The following is a 16,276-nucleotide window of genomic DNA, read 5'->3' as shown; positions in this document are numbered from 1 at the left end:
GGAATCGAACCTGGGACCCTGGCGCTGTGAAGCCACAGTGCTAATCACTTGAGCTACCATGCTGCCCAATGAGTCACATCCCAAAGATGAAATGGCACCAATTTAATCCCTTAAACTCAACCAATCATCAAGAAATCTTGATTTTGGCTGCTGCCTGATTAAATTTGATCCGGTGATGATCTCTTCTTGGGCTGCTGCATTCTGTGGCCAAGGGGCTTTTACAAGGCTGTTTTGTAGGTAGTTTGATCATTTTTGATCTAGTCATAGTGAAGGAACAGCAATATATTCCATAGAGTCATAGAGCTTTACAGCGCAGAAAGAAGCCCTTCAGCCCACCATGTCTGTGCCAACCATCAGTACCCATCTATTCTAACCCCATTTGCCAGCACTTGGTCCTTAGCCTTGTATGCTATGATGTTTGAAGTGCTAATGTAAATGCTTCTTAAATTCTGTGAGGGTTCCCGCCTCTACCACCCTTCAGGCAGTGATTTCCAGATTCCCTCCACCCTCTGGGTGAAAAGGTTTTTCTTCAAATCCCCTTTAAATCTCCTACCACTGACCTTAAATCTATGCCCCCTGTTTATTGACCCGGGGAAATATTTCTCCCCTATCTATGTCCATCATATCCAAGTTGGAATGGTGCATAACTCGGAGGGGGACTTGGAAGTGATGATGTCTCCTTGCACCTTCTGCCCTTGATCTTTTGGTTCTTGGATTTGGTAGACTCAATCAAAGAAGCTGTGACAAATTGCCACAGCACACCCTAGAGGAGTAACATACACTAGTTATGCTAATGGTGGAGGGAATAGATGTTTAAACTGGTGGACTGGGTGATAGTCAAATTTGTCTGTGGTCTCCCAACTTCTTTAGTGTTGCTATAACTGCATCCATCCATGCAAATGTAAATTATGTGCCTTGTAGGTCGTGGCGATGCTCAGGGGAGTCAGGAGATATGAAATTCACCACCAAAAAGACCGCCTCCAACCTGTTATAGTACCCTAGGCTATTCTTGCCAACTGGCCCTTCCATTACAACTCCCACCAGCACCCCACCTCACTCCCTGGGCCTAATGACCCTGCCACGAGACCCTATCTTGGTCGATGGCATGATTGGGAGATGGCCATTGCCCGCCATTTGTTACTTGCCGCCTGTTACTTGAGGGGTCGGTTCTTTGGCTCGTGATGCAGAGCGATGCCAACACCGCGGGTACAATTCCCGTGCTGACTGAGGTAATCCATGAGGCCTCGCCTTCGCAGCCTTGCTCCATCGTCCGAGGTGTAGTGACCCTCAGGTTAAATCACCACCAGTCAGCTCTCTCTCAAAAAAGGGAGAGCAGCCTATGAGTCTCTGGGGCTATTGTGACTTTCATTCAATCACTTGCTACATAACCACCCCAAGCCTGGATGATATGCAGGTCTTGCCCAATGCAAGCTTGGACTTTGTCCTTATTTGAGCAATTGCAAATAGAACTGCAATCATCTGTGAATAGCCCCACTTCTGGGGTGGGATTCTCCGACCCCCCGCCGAGTCGTAGAATCGCCGGGGGGCGGCATGAATCCCGCCCCCGCCGCATTCTCCGGCACCGGATATTTGGCGGGGGTGGGAATCGCGCCACGCTGGTCGGCGGGCCCCCCCCCGGCGATTCTCTGGCCTGCGATGGGCCGAAGTCCCGCTGCTGTAATGCCGGTCCCGCCGGCATGAATGAAACCATCTCCCTTCCCAGCAGTACCAGGCGGCGCGGGCGGGCCCCAGGGTCCTTGGGGGGGGGGGGGGGTGCGATCTGGCCCCGGGGGGTGCCCCAATGGTGGCCTGGCCCACGATCGGGGCCCACCGATCTGCGGGCGGGCCTCTGCCGTGGGGGCACTCTTTTCCCTCCCTGTGGGCCATCAACCTCCGCGGAGGTGACCCCCCACCCCTGTGCATCTGCGGGGATGACATCAGCAGCCGCTGACGCTCCCACGCACGCGCGGACTCCCTTCGGCCCCGGCTGGTGTGGTGCCAAAGGCCATCCACGCCAGCCGGCGGGGCGCAAACCACTCCGGCGTGGGCCAAGCCCCTAAAGGTGAGGGCTTGGCCCCTAAAGGTGCGGAATCCTCCGCACCTTTTGGGCGGCCCGACGCCAGAGTGGTTCACGCCACTCCATCCTGCCGACCCCCCGCCCGCCGGGTAGGGGAGAATCCTGCCCCTGATCTTATGATATAAGGAAGGTCATGAAATGAAAATTGCTTATGGTCACAAGTAGGCTTCAAATGAAGTTACTGTGAAAAGCCCCTAGTCGCCACATTCCGGCGCTTGTTCGGGGAGGCTAGTATGGGCATTGAACTATGCTGCTGGCCTGCCTTGGTCTGCTTTAAAAGCCAACTCTTAGCCCTGTGCTAAAGCAGCCCCAAACCATTGATGAAGAAGCTGAAGATACTTATGCCTAGAGTGCTGCCCTGAAGAACTCCTGCAACAGCGAATAAGATGATTTCTAACCAATAACTGCAGACATCTTCCTTTGTGTTAGATATGACTCCAGCTAGGAGAGAGTCTAACCCACCCTCCCCCAGTCGCCATTGCTACCGGGGCCAAGGTTGGTCGAGTTGAGCCTTGATTATGGGAAGCTACTCTCACCTAATCCAATGAAACTATACCAACCGGATAACCATGCATGTATAGGAAACATAAAACCATATCAGGAAATGTCAAGTGCATCCCTTCAATGTGAGATCAGGAAAAAGTGCTTAGTGATTATTCAGTATGCACAGTTCGCAGATGAGCTTTCTGCTGCGAGGAAGATTTCATTAAATCTGCTCCGACTTACCTGTCATTATTTACATTGAATTCCAGATTCAACAAAGGTCAACTTCCGGAAATGTCAAATGATGTTGGAGAGCAGGACTTCATGCAGGATGTGAAACCATCAAAGGTTGAACTCGTCAAATTTGTACCCCTCAAACTTAAAAAGGCTGACATAGAAATTATTGGGATTAGTGGGTAAATGTGCCAATTACTTCAAAATACATTTTGATCATTGTAGTTTTTATTGTGTGAAATGCTTGAAAGTAATTCAGTTTATCGGTAATCTGTTATGCACCCTAGAGTTTTATCAGCACACTAAAATTGCTGTCTTTTGATGGAATTCCACCCTTTATTGACTTAAGTCCATAGGAATCTATGCAAGAGTGAGTTAGAAGTAGGGGATGTTTGCACCTCCCTTTCTTACAATAATGAAGACATGCAAAAAATATATCTTTTTATTGAAAAATAATTCAGTGTAAGATGTTGTGGGAAAGAATGGCACTGAGAAACAAAATGATTATACAACTCTTAAACAGTTGGTATTCCATTGGTACAGTCTGATAAAATATCATAGCTGAGATTATCAGATAGCACAGTTCATACCCAAATGTTATATATAGGGTTGCACTGCTTTCAATCAGGTTTTCTGACATAGCTCATTGACACAATGGCCTGAATTGTATGGACAGCCACAACAGGCTGCTGCTATGCCGCCCCGCCTATTTTTTGGACAAATGTTTCTCAGATCAGTTCTGCGCTGGCTGTTACCTGAATGGTTTCAGTCTTTGTCGGTCTCTCTTTATGCTCAGATCTCTATAGAGCAAACTAGGTTAGTGCACAGAAAACTAGAACACTTCGAGAAGAAGAGCTTCCTGAATAAAGTTGAAAAAAAGTTTAGTTTGTTCTTCCATAACTATACTCATGAGGACACAATCAATAGGATGCAGCTTGACTCGGAAACCAGACTCCCAAAAGAAGTTTAACATATAGAAAATTGGGAACTGGGGAGAAGGGAAAGCTCCCCTGATTGACAGCTTTTATTTTGCCAACGGATTGAATACTATTTGCACAAAATAAACAGGTGGCAATTGCTTGTATTTTCTGTGATTGATAGTTGTGTCAACAGCACTCAGAAAATTGTGAATGGGTGTTGTTGAGTAGTTTCACACATAGCCTTGTAACTCCAGAGTTGGGGTGGCTGGAAGTTCAGGAGTTAACATGGAAGTATTGGGGACCATTGGGTTGAGATGTGATGCCTGGAGGGCCTAAAACATAAGCAAACAATTGGTACGAAGTTCCAGAGAATCAAGGCGAGCCCTTTTCAACACAGCTATCCAGATGCCACCTTTAAACCGCATCTGAGAGAGTGTTGAACCAACTCTATTCTGTACACTGACCTATCCACACACCCTCCCCCCAGGAGCAAAAATTGGATCTGATCGATTGCTACTGGATATTTTTTAACTACCGCTACCTATCTCAGATTAAAATTCAACCCCTGGCTTGACCCTCACACATTAAAAGATCTTGAGATCTCCTCTGTCATGCTTTTCCATAAGAAAAAGCAATAGTGCCCTAATCATATAATCGGGGTCTTTTAATGGCCTTCCTTTGACTAAACTGTGTCCATTATACTAAATGAGACTTCATGAAATCCTTGTACAAAAACAGTATTTGTATTCATAGTTTTGCATTTAAATATTTTGACAATAAATTTAACTTCCATAACATATAAGAATTCCGGCCTCTCTCAAATTGTGCACAACTGTCCTAGGGGGTGCTTTTGCTAGTGCTGTTCGGGAGGTTTTAAACTAATGTGGCAGGGGGATGGGAACCAGATTAGGAAGTTAGAGGTCAGTAAAGCGGCAGCAACTAAAGCCAGTAAGGTACTAGATAATAAACTCAATGTGGCTAAGGGGAAGAGTAGACAGGGAAGAGATGATGAACGCAAAGGGACAGGTGGTCTGAGGTGCATTTGTTTTAATGCGAGAAGTGTAGCAGATAAGGCAGATGAATTTAGGGCTTGGATTAGTACCTGGGAATATGATGTTATTGGTATTACTGAGACTTGGTTGAGGGAAGGGCAAGACTGGCAACTAAATATCCCAGGGTATAGATGCTTCAGGAGGGATAGAGAGGGAGGTAAAAGGGGTGGGGGAGTTGCATTACTGGTCAGAGATGATATCACAGCTGTGATTAAGGAGGGCACGATGGAGGATTTGAGCACTGAGGCAATATGGGTAGAGCTAAGAAATAGGAAGGGTGCAGTAACATTGTTGGGACTTTACTACAGGCCTCCCAAAAGCGAGTGTGAAGTAGAGGTACAAAAATGTAGACAGATTATAGAAAAATGTAGGAGCAATAGGGTGGTTGAATGGGACTCATGTAGTATTGGAGGCGTAGATGGAGCAGTAAGGAGCATCCAGGAGAGTTTTTTTTAGAGCAGTATGTAAATAGTCCATACTGGACCTGGTATTGGGGAATAATCCCGGCCAGGTGGTTGAAGTTTCAGTCGGTGATTACTTTGGGAATAGCGATCACAATTTCGTAAGTTTTAGAATACTCATGGACAAAGACGAGAGTGGTCCTAAAGGAAGAGTGCTAAATTGGGGAAAGGCCAAGTATAACAAAATTCGGCAGGAGCTAGGGAATGTGGATTGGGAGCAGCTGTTTAAGGGTAAATCCACATTTGAAATGTGGGAGTCTTATAAGGAAAGGTTGATTAGAGTGCAGGACAGACATGTCCCTGTGAAAATGAGGGATAGAAATGGCAGAATTAGGGAACCATGGATGACGGGTGGAATTGTGAGACTAACTAAGATGATAAAGGAAGCATACATAAGATCGAGGCGACTTAAAACTGATGAAGCTTTGGAGGAATATCGGGAAGTAGGACAAATCTCAAATGCGCAATAAAGAGGGCTAAAAGGGGTCATGAAATATCTTTGGCTAACAGGGTTAAGGAAAATCCCAAAGCCTTGTATTCGTATATAAGGAGCAAGAGGTAACTAGAGAAATTATTGGCCCACTCAAAGACAAAAGAGAGAATTTATGCATGGAGTCAGAGGAAATGGGTGAGATTCTTAATGAGTACTTTGCATCGGTATTCACCAAGGAGAGGGACATGACGGATGTTGAGACTAGGGATGGATGTTTAAATACTCGAGGTCAAGTCGGCAAAAGGAAGGGGGAATTCTTGGATATTTTAAAAGGCATTAAGGTGGACAAGTCCCCAGGACCGGATGGGATCTATCCCAGGTTACTGAGGGAAGTGAGGAACGAAATAGCTGGGGCCTTAACAGATATCTTTGCAGCATCCTTGAGCACGGGTGAGGTCCCGGAGGACTGGAGAATTGCTAATGTTGTCCCTTTGTTTAAGAAGGGTAGCAGGGATAATCCAGGGAATTATAGACCTGTGAGCTTGACATCAGTGGTAGGCAAATTGTTGGAAAAGATACTGAGGGATAGGATCTATTCACATTTGGAAGAAAATAGACTTCAGTGATAGGCAGCATGGTTTTGTGCAGGGAATGCCATGTCTTACAAACCTAATAGAATTCTTTGAGGAAGTGACAAAGTTAATTGATGAGGGAATGGCTGTAGATGTCATATACATGGACTTCAGTAAGCCGTTTGATAAAGTTTCCCATGGCAGGTTGATGGAAAAAGTGAAGTTGTATAGTGTTCAGGGTGTACTAGCTAGATGGATAAAGAACTGGCTGGGCAACAGGAGACAGAGAGTAGTGGTGGAAGGGAGTGTCTCAAAATGGAGAAAGCTGACTAGTGGTGTTCCACAGGGATCCGTGCTCGGACCACTGTTGTTTGTGATATACACAAATGATCTGGACAAAGGTATAGGTGGTCGGATTAGCAAGTTTGCAGATGATACTAAGATTGGTGGAGTTGCAGATAGCGAGGAGGACTGTCAGAGAACACAGCAGAATATAGATAGATTGGAGTTGGGCAGAGAAATGGCAGATGGAGTTCAATCCAGGCAAATGCGAGGTGATGCATTTTGGAAGATCTAATTCAAGTGCGGACTATATGGTCAATGGAAGAGTCCTGGGGAAAATTGATGTACAGAGAGATCTGGGAGTTCAGGTCCATTGTACTCTGAAGGTGGCAACGCAGGTCGATAGAGTTGTCAAGAAGGCATACAGCATGCTTGCCTTCATCGGACAGGGTATTGAGTACAAGAGTCGGCAGGTCATGTTACAGTTGTACAGGACTTTGGTTAGGTCACATTTGGAATACTGCGTGCAGTTCTGGTCACCACATTACCAGAAGGATGTGGATGCTTTAGAGAGGGTGCAGAGGAGGTTCACCAGGATGTTGCCTGGTATGGAGGGTGCTAGCTATGAAGAAAGGTTGAATAGATTAGGATTGTTTTCGTTGGAAAGACGGATGTTGAGGGGGGACCTGATTGAGGTCTACAAAATTGAGAGGTATGGACAGGGTGGATAGCAACAAGCTTTTTCCGAGAGTGGGGGTGTCAATTACAAGGGGTCACAATTTTAAAGTGAGAGGGGGAAAGTTTAAGGGAGATGTGCGTGGAAAGTTTTTTTACGCAGAGGGTGGTGGGTGCCTGGAATGCTTTGCCAGCGGAGGTGGTAGAGGCGGGCATGATAGCATAATTTAAGATGCATCTGGACAGATATATGAATGGGCGGGGAACAGAGGGAAGCAGATCCTTGGAAAATAGGCGACAGGTTTAGATAAAGGATCTGAATCGGCGCAGGCTGGGAGGGCTGAAGGGCCTGTTCCTGTGCTGTAATTTTCTTTCTTCTCTTTGTGTTGAGTATGATTGTTTACCTATGAAATTGTTACTGGCCATAGATTCTTGTATCTTAGAGCCACATCTTCAACAGCACATGTGGCGAGTGTTTCTGGGAAGGAGGATGGCCCAAACATTGATCTCTGTGTTGTGCTTCTGGAAAGGAGGATGGCCCAAACATTGATCTCTGTGTTGTATTTCTTGAAGCAAGCTATACAGGCATCTTTTTGGGAGCCTTCCTTGAGCTGGGCAAAGAAGATTAGCTTTGGCAGTTGGGACTCTGACGTCATAAGCACATGGCTGTGGCTTTGGATCACCATGGCCTCGATGCTGCAGCTCATGGCTCCTTCAAGGACGTATATTGGTTTGCCGGTTCTCCCAGCTGATGCGCAGAATCCATCTGACAGCATTGATGGCACTTCGCCAGGGTCTCGAGGTGGCGGCGATGTCTGTATGTAGTCTACTTTTCTGAGCCATATAGAACAGTTGGGAGGATGATCACCTTGTATATGAGCATCTTTTGTCAGCACAGATAATAATAATAACCTTCATTATTGTCACAAGTAGGCTTACATTAACACTGCAATGAAGTTACTGTGAAAATCCCCTAGTCGCCATATTCCAGCGCCTGTTCGGGGACACTGAGGGAGAATTCAGAATATCCAATTCACCTAACAACACGTCTTTTGAGACTTGTGGGAGGAAACCGGAGCACCTGGAGGAAACCCAGGCAGACACGGGGAGAAAGTGCAGACTCCGCACACAAGTGACTCAAGCCAGGAATCTAACCTGAGACCCTGGTGCTGTGAAGCAGCAGTGCTAACCACTGTGCTACCGTGCCGCCTATTTTGCAGTCATCAAAAATAAACACTCATCCTTACGCTACCGAGGGAGCTGCTCACGGATTGGACCTCCGCATTGATGTCAGCCTTAAGAGAGATGGCTCCCCATGTACGGGAATGTTCCACATTTGGAAGGGAAAGACCGAACGGCTGGTAAAGGACTGAATCTTTACGATTGAGGCAGAGACAGATTATTTGGTATGCTTCCATGAAGATGTCAAGCATGGCTCGGAGAATCTCTTCTGAGAAGAGTGGAGATGGCGATGTCGTCCACGTAGTGAAGTTCCACAAGCGATGTTAGTGTTGTTTACTTCTTGGATTTCAACCGGTTGAGATTTCAATGGCTTCCGCAGAACTCTCTTCAAAGGTTACCCTGAGGAATCAAGAAAGGCAAGTGTCAGTTCAGGGTCAGAAATAGGGGTTCTAACCATGAATAGAAGATTCAGAGCCTCCCACAATTAACAGGGGTTCTGTCAAAATATCAGTGAAAGACGAGATCAAAGGGAATTCTGGATCTTGATGGTTTTATTGTGTGCACATGTTGAGTGTTGTATTCTAAGTGCACTGCTGGTGTACGGTCATAAATTCTCCTTCCCCAAAAACCTCGCACCAGGAGATGAACCGTAACCCCCAAATATGGCTGAGCCAGAATCAGATTAACCCTGTTTAAACTTCCCTTCCAACCTGCCCACTTGTGGGTTTAATGGAGGCTGGAGAAGGGGCAGACAGAATCCTCTCCAAGAGGTGGGTGGATAATTAAATATTTTAGTGAGGATAGCTGCTGTAATCCACTTTGCTGATTTAATGAGTTTTCCAGGCCTCAAGATGCCCAGCAGGACAGCCTTGGGGAGAAGGTAAGTACTTCTCCTCAGCTTCTTTACCATCAGATTCCCCCTTTACACTACACTCCCCCTCCAGGACAGGGATTGAATTTTCCTACACCATTCACCACCCCCCGCCCCCTCCCAATTCATATACTCTTGCCTGCTACTGTGAGTAACCTGCCTGCCACCTCTCCCAGAGAGTTTTCCATTTGACTGGAAACCAAGCCTGTCAATTTGACAGACTTTCAGGTGGTGAACTTGTCAAAGCAAAACCAAAGCAGATGGTGTTGGTAAAACTTCATAACATGCAAGATTCCGCAAACCCCTGGCATTTTCCAATAGAAATGCCATCCCCATGCAGCCTATCCCGGTCAAGATTCAACTCCCATGTTTCACCTGAATGTTGGAATATCAGCACCAGCGTTGCAGCTCTAATATTATTAAATGTTCATATTTTGTTTTGTTGATAGGTACTTGAAAAATTCCATATCACATTATTTTGTTCTTGTTGCAAACTCTAGAACTGGATCAGTAAATGATTCAAAACCAGGCTGCCAGCCCACCTTTATGTTCTGATTGCTTCCCCCACAGGACAAACATGGAATTTCACTCACAGGCTTCAAACATGACTGTCGCCAAGTTGTCAAAACTCAGCTTAATGTTTAAGGTAGGCCTTTATGTCAATCATTATATGTGCAGTCTGTCGTGTTAAGCACACTGAGATAACACGGGCTGCAACTGGATGCAGCTATAACTGAAATATACTCCAGACCTTGGAAGTTAGTTCAATTTGATTTATTGAACCTGTCACACAGTTAGCTCAGTTCTCTGTGAGTTCGACGCTCTGCTAACCCAAGTGTGATTACACTGTCTGACTGAACCAAACTAGCTCTTAAGCTGTAGGTGTTATGTGATATATACACCTGACTCACTCTGTAGATGTCCCCAGAGGAAAGAGGCGGAATGTGAGTGCCTTGTGCCTTTTATAGCGGGAAACTACCCCCAAGTGTTCTACCTGCTGATTGGTTATGTCCTGTTCTCGGTGTTCAGCCTGTCTGTATCTCAATATGTGCATGTCTGCATATCATGACACAGTCCTGCAAAGATTACAGTTTATTTTCTAAAATGAAGTTGGAGGGGAAAATTTCCCTGACCGAATTTACACAATATACTCCAAGGTATTTTCTTCCCATGCCCACACCTGCACCTCCACAGTGCATTCTTGGGACCTCAAGATACAGGAACAGAATTAGGCCATTGGCCCATCGCGTCTGAAACGAAAGAGAAAGAGAAGACTTTGTCAGCTATGACAAAGAGTCATTGGACTCTTAACGTTAGCTCTTTTCTCTCCCTACAGATGCTGCCAGACTTGCTGAGATTTTCCAGCATTTTCTCTTCAATTTCAGATTCCAGCATCCACAGTAATTTGCTTTTATATATTGGCCCATCGCGTCTGCTCCACCATTTAATCTTGGCTGATATGTTCCTCATCCCCATAACCCCCAATTCCCTTATCAAATCAAGAACACCAGATTTGTGCTGGAGGTGCTGCGACCTACAGGGCTACAGACCAGGAGTTGGAAGGTGGAATTCGAATAATTCTTCTGTAGTAGAACCAAGCAGAATAGAACAAAGAGCAGGAGGAGGCAATTTAGCCTCTCGAGCTTGCTCCACCATTCAATACCGTCATGGCTTATCTCATCATGTCCTCAACTCCACCGTCTGCCAGCTCTCTGTAACCTTTCAACCCATTCCTTTTTTATAAAAAATAATTTTTATTGAAAAATTTTGAATTTATACAACATCAAACCATACTAAAATACCAACAATAACAATAATGAGAACAATCATGAACCTTTGCCCCCTCCTCAATGAACAACCCAACATATTAACAACTTAAATTAACACAATGTTAAGTTACATAACCGTAGCGAAAAAAAAATAGAAACTATAATAAGGAACACCCCCCCTCGCGCCCCCCTCATGCCCCCCCTCCCTCGCGCCCCCCCCTCCCTCGCGCCCCCCCCCCCTTGCGCCCCCCCCCCCCCTCGCGCCCCCCCCTCCCTCACGCCCCCCCCCCTCCCTCACGCCCCCCCCCCTCCCTCACGCCCCCCCCCCCCCCTCCCTCACGCGCCCCCCCCCCCCTCTCTCTTCTCTCCCCCCCCTCTCTCTTCTCTCCCCCCCTCTCTCTTCTCTCCCCCGGGTTGCTGATGCTATTGACCAAGATACCTATCTCTGAGCCAGGAAGTCCAGAAAAGGCTGCCACCATTTATAGAACCCTTGTACTGATCCTCTCAGGGCAAATTTGACCCTTTCCAACTTTATAAATTCCGCCATGTCATTGACCCAGGTCTCGACACTTGGGGGCCTCACATCCTTCCACTGCAGCAAGATCCTCCGCCGGGCTACTAGGGACGCAAAGGCCAGGACACCGGCCTCTTTCGCCTCCTGCACTCACGGCTCCACCGCAACTCCGAAAATCGCGAGTCCCCACCCTGGTTTGACCCTGGATCCCACCACCCTCGACACCGTCCCCGCCACCCCCTTCCAGAATTCTTCCAGTGCTGGGCATGCCCAGAACATATGGGCATGATTCGCTGGACTCCCCGAACATCTGGTGCACCTGTCCTCACCCCCAAGGAACCTACTCATCCTAGTCCCGGACATGTGGGCCTGGTGCAGCACCTTAAATTGGATGAGACTAAGCCTCGCACATGAAGAGGAAGAATTGACTCTCTCCAAGGCATCCGCCCAAGTGCCGTCCTCTATCTGCTCCCCAAGTTCCCCCTCCCATTTAGCCTTCAGCTCCTCCACTGACGACTCCTCCACCTCCTGCATTACCTTATAGATGTCAGACACCTTCCCCTCTCCGACCCACACCCCGAAAGCACTCTGTCCAACGTCCCCCGCGAGGGCAGAAAAGGGAATCCCTCTACCTGTCGCCTAGCAAACGCCTTTACCTGCAAGTATCTGAACATGTTCCCTTGGGGAAGCCCAAATTTATCTTCCAGTTCCCCCAGGCCCGCAAACCTCCCGCCAATAAACAGGTCCCTCAATTTACTGATGCCCACCCTTTGCCACCCCTAAATCCCCCATCCTTGTTCCCCGGGATGAACCGGTGATTGCCACCCAATGGAGCCTCCATCGAGCCCCCTGTTTCCCCCATATGCCGTCTCCACTGTCCCCAGATTCTCAGGGTCGCCGCCACCACCGGGCTCGTGGTATACCTCTTAGGGGCGAGCGGCAACGGCGCCGTTACCATGGCACCCAGGCTCGTACCTCCACATGACGCCATCTCCATTCTTTTCCACGCCGCCCCTCCCCCCTCCATCACCCATTTACGCACCATTGACACATTGGCCGCCCAAAAGGTTGGGCAGCACCAGCCCGCCTCTATCCCTCCCTCACTCCTGGAAAACCCTCTTCACTCTCGGAGTCCCATGTGCCCACACAAAGCTCAAGATACTGCTAGTCACTCTCCGAAGGAAGGCCCTGGGGATAAAGATGGGCAGGCACTGAAAGAGGAACAAGAACCTTGGAAGCACCGTCATTTTGATGGACTGTACCCTCCCCGCCAACGACAATGGCAGCATGTCCCACCTCTTGAACTCCTCCTCCATCTGATCTACAAGCCTGGTGAAATTATGTTTGTGATGAGTCCCCCAGTCCCTGGCCACCTGCACCCCCAGGTACCTAAAACTCTCCCCTGCCCACCTAAGTGGGAGCCTACCAATTCCTTCCTCCTGGTCTCCAGGGTGCACCACAAACACCTCACTCTTGCCTAAATTTAGTTTATAACCTGAAAAGGTCCCAAACTCAGCTAGCAGCTCCATCACCCCCCGGCATCCCTCCCACCGGGTCCGCCACATATAGTAACAGGTCATCGGCATACAACGACACCCTATGTTCCTCCCCACCTCGCACCAAACCTCTCCACCTCTCTGAATCCCTCAACGCCATCGCCAGTGGCTCAATTGCCAATGCAAACAACAAGGGGGACAGGGGGCAACCCTGCCTGGTCCCTCGGTAAAGCCGGAAGTACTCCGACCTCCTCCCATTCGTGGCCACGCACGACATCGGGGCCTCATATAGCAGCCTCACCCATCTAATAAACCCTTCACCAAATCCAAACCTCCCCAACACCTCCCATAAGTACCCCCACTCCACTCTATCGAAGGCCTTCTCCGCATCCAGCGCCACCACTATCTCTGCCTCCCCCTCAATCGCCGGCATCATGATGACATTCAACAATCTCTGCACATTCGTGTTCAGCTGCCTTCCTTTCACAAACCCTGTCTGGTCCTCGTGTACAACCCCTGGCACACAGTCCTCTATCCTGGTGCCCAGGATTTTTGCCAGCACCTTGGCATCTACGTTGAGGAGAGATATGGGCCTGTATGAACCACACTGCTGGGGGTCCTTGTCCCTCTTTAAGATTAACGAGATCAGCGCCCGCGACATTGCCGGGGGCAAAGTCCCCCCTTCCCACGCTTCATTAAGTGCCCGCACCAGCAAGGGGCCCACTAGGTCCACAAACTTTTTATAAAATTCCACCGGGAACCCATCCGGCCCCGGTGCCTTCCCTGACTGCATCTGCCCGATCCGCTTAACTAGCTCCTCCAGCTCAATCGGCGCATCCAACCCTTCCACCTGCTCCTTCGGGAAAGAAAGCCCGTCGAGGAACCCCTCCTCTCCCCCGTTGGCTCCGACCGGTACAGTTCCCCGTAAAAGTCCTTGAAGACCTCATTCACCTCTACCCCCTTCCACACCACATTCCCACTCTTGTCTCTCACTCCAGCAATTTCCTTAGCCACATCCCGCTTGCGGAGCTGATGAGCCAGCATCCTACTCGCCTTTTCACCATGTTCGTACACTGCCCTTGTGCCTTCCTCCACTGTGCCTCCGCCTTTCTAATGGTCAGCAAATCAAATTTAGCCTGCAGGCTGCGCCTCTCCCCCAACAGTCCCTCCTCTGGTGCCTCTGCATACCTCCTGTCGACCTCCAGCATCTCTCCCACCAGTCTATCCCTCTCACTCCTCTCCCTGTGTGCCCGGATGGATATCAGCTCCCCACGAATCACTGCCTTCAGGGCTTCCCAGACCACCCCCACCTGAACCTCCCCCGTATCATTCACCTCGAGGTACCCCTCAATACTTGCCCGGACCCTCCTACACACCTCCTCCTCCGCAAACAACCCCACATCCAACTGCCACAACGGGCGCTGGTCTCGCACCTCCCCCATCTTCAACTCTATCCAATGCAGAGCGTGGTGGGAGATTGCAATGGCCGAATACTCGGCCTCCTCCACTCTCGGAATCAGTCCCCTACTCACCACGAAGAAGTCTATCCGAGAGTAAACCCTATGTACGTGGGAGAAGAAAGAGTACTCGCGTGCCCTCGGCCTCACAAACCTCCATGGATCCACCACACCCATCTGGTCCATAAACCCTCTCAGTACCTTGGCCGCCGCCAGCCTCCTACCCGTCCTAGAGCTGGACAGATCCAGTGAAGGATCCAACACTGTATTGAAGTCCCCCCCCACGATCAGACCTCCCGCCTCTAGACCCGGGACCCATCCCAACATACATCTCATAAAGCCCGCATCGTCCCAATTTGGGGCATACACACTAGCAAGTACCACCTTCTCTCCTTGTAGCCTGCCCCTAACCATAACATACCTACCCCCCTTATCCGCTACCACCTCCGATGTCTCAAACGACACATTTTTCCCCACCAGAATCGCCACTCCCCGGTTCTTCACATCCAACCCGGAGTGGAAAACCTGCCCCACCCACCCCTTCCTCAGACAGACGTGGTCCGCCACCTTCAGGTGGGTCTCCAAAAGCATTGCCACATCTGCCTTTAGCCCCCTCAGATGAGCAAGTACCCTCGACCGCTTCACCGGCCCATTCAATCCTCTCGCATTCCAGGTGACCAACTGGATCAGAGGGCGTCCCGCCCCCCTCCCCGTCGACTAGCCATAGCCCGTCGACTGCCCGCCCCAGGCCAGCACCCCCCGCCCGACCCAGTCCCCACAGCGACAACACCTCACCTCTGTCCCCCCGGCCCCCACCAGCTCCTTCCTGACCCTGCCAGCAGCAACCCGGTATTCCCCTTTCCCCCCCCACTCCCTCCCCCTCCCAAGGTTAGGAACCCTCCTAGCCGCGAACCGTCCTCATTGTACTTCCGTGGGTCAGCTAACTTCTGCTGACCCCGGAAACTCCTGCCAATAACCCGACCCTTCCCAAAGTGGGATCATCCCCCATCCTATCCCTCCTCCAGGCACCGCTCCAGCACGGGGAAGAACCAGTTAAGGCCCCGCCCCCCCCCGTCATCGTCTCCACCCCCCAGCCCCACAGCGCGGGAAACCAGAGGAAAGCCCGTGCTTTCGCACTGCCCCACCACATCCTTCTGACGCAGCTCCCAAATACCAGCCCCACTCCATACCCCCAACCCGACATAGAATACAACAAACCCCCCCAACCCTCCCCGCAAGATACAAAACTCAAACAATGCCCCACAGCAAAGAAAACAGAACAACACCCCCATAAATAACCATATCAAAATTGCAAAAGTACAGAAAAAGAGAACACAGCAACAGCAGAAACCAGCAATAAAGTATTACAACCGACCCCGCAACCCCCAACCCCTAGTTCAAGTCCAGTTTCTCTGTCCGCACGAAGGCCCACGCCTCCTCCGGGGAATCGAAATAATAATGCCGGTCCGAGTAAGTTACCCACAGGCGCGCAGGCTGCAACATTCCAAACTTTATCTTCTTCTTGTAAAGCACCTCTTTTGTCCGATTAAACCCGGGCCGCCGCTTAGCCACCTCCCCACTCCAATCCTGGTAGATCCGTACTACCCCATTCTCCCAGTTGCTGTTCTTCACCTTCTGGGCCCAGCGCAGCACACACTCCCGATCACTGAACCGGTGGAACCTCACCAGCACCGCACGCGGGGGTTCATTCTCCTTAGGGGTCCTGGCGAGTACCCTGTGGGCTTCCTCCAGCTCCAGGGGCAGATGGAAAGACCCGGCCCCCACTAGCGAGTTCAGC

General features: G+C 49.5%; 1 protein-coding gene across 2 annotated transcripts in view; it reads left to right on the top strand.

Annotated features, from left to right (window-relative positions):
- The window catches only part of LOC119974773 (WD repeat-containing protein 64-like), a 208,166-nt gene that overhangs the window by 120,325 nt on the left and 71,565 nt on the right, over nucleotides 1-16,276 (top strand). For both annotated transcript variants that reach the window (XM_038813996.1, XM_038814007.1), the window contains 2 exons: nucleotides 2,830-2,976; nucleotides 9,813-9,888. In XM_038813996.1, the coding sequence (XP_038669924.1) occupies nucleotides 2,830-2,976; nucleotides 9,813-9,888 (223 nt within the window). The remainder of the gene's footprint in view (nucleotides 1-2,829; nucleotides 2,977-9,812; nucleotides 9,889-16,276) is intronic.

Source organism: Scyliorhinus canicula, chromosome 1 (genome assembly GCF_902713615.1).
Source record: "Scyliorhinus canicula chromosome 1, sScyCan1.1, whole genome shotgun sequence".
NCBI classification, from domain to species: domain Eukaryota; kingdom Metazoa; phylum Chordata; class Chondrichthyes; order Carcharhiniformes; family Scyliorhinidae; genus Scyliorhinus; species Scyliorhinus canicula.
This window is presented reverse-complemented; position numbering and strand designations above follow the sequence as displayed.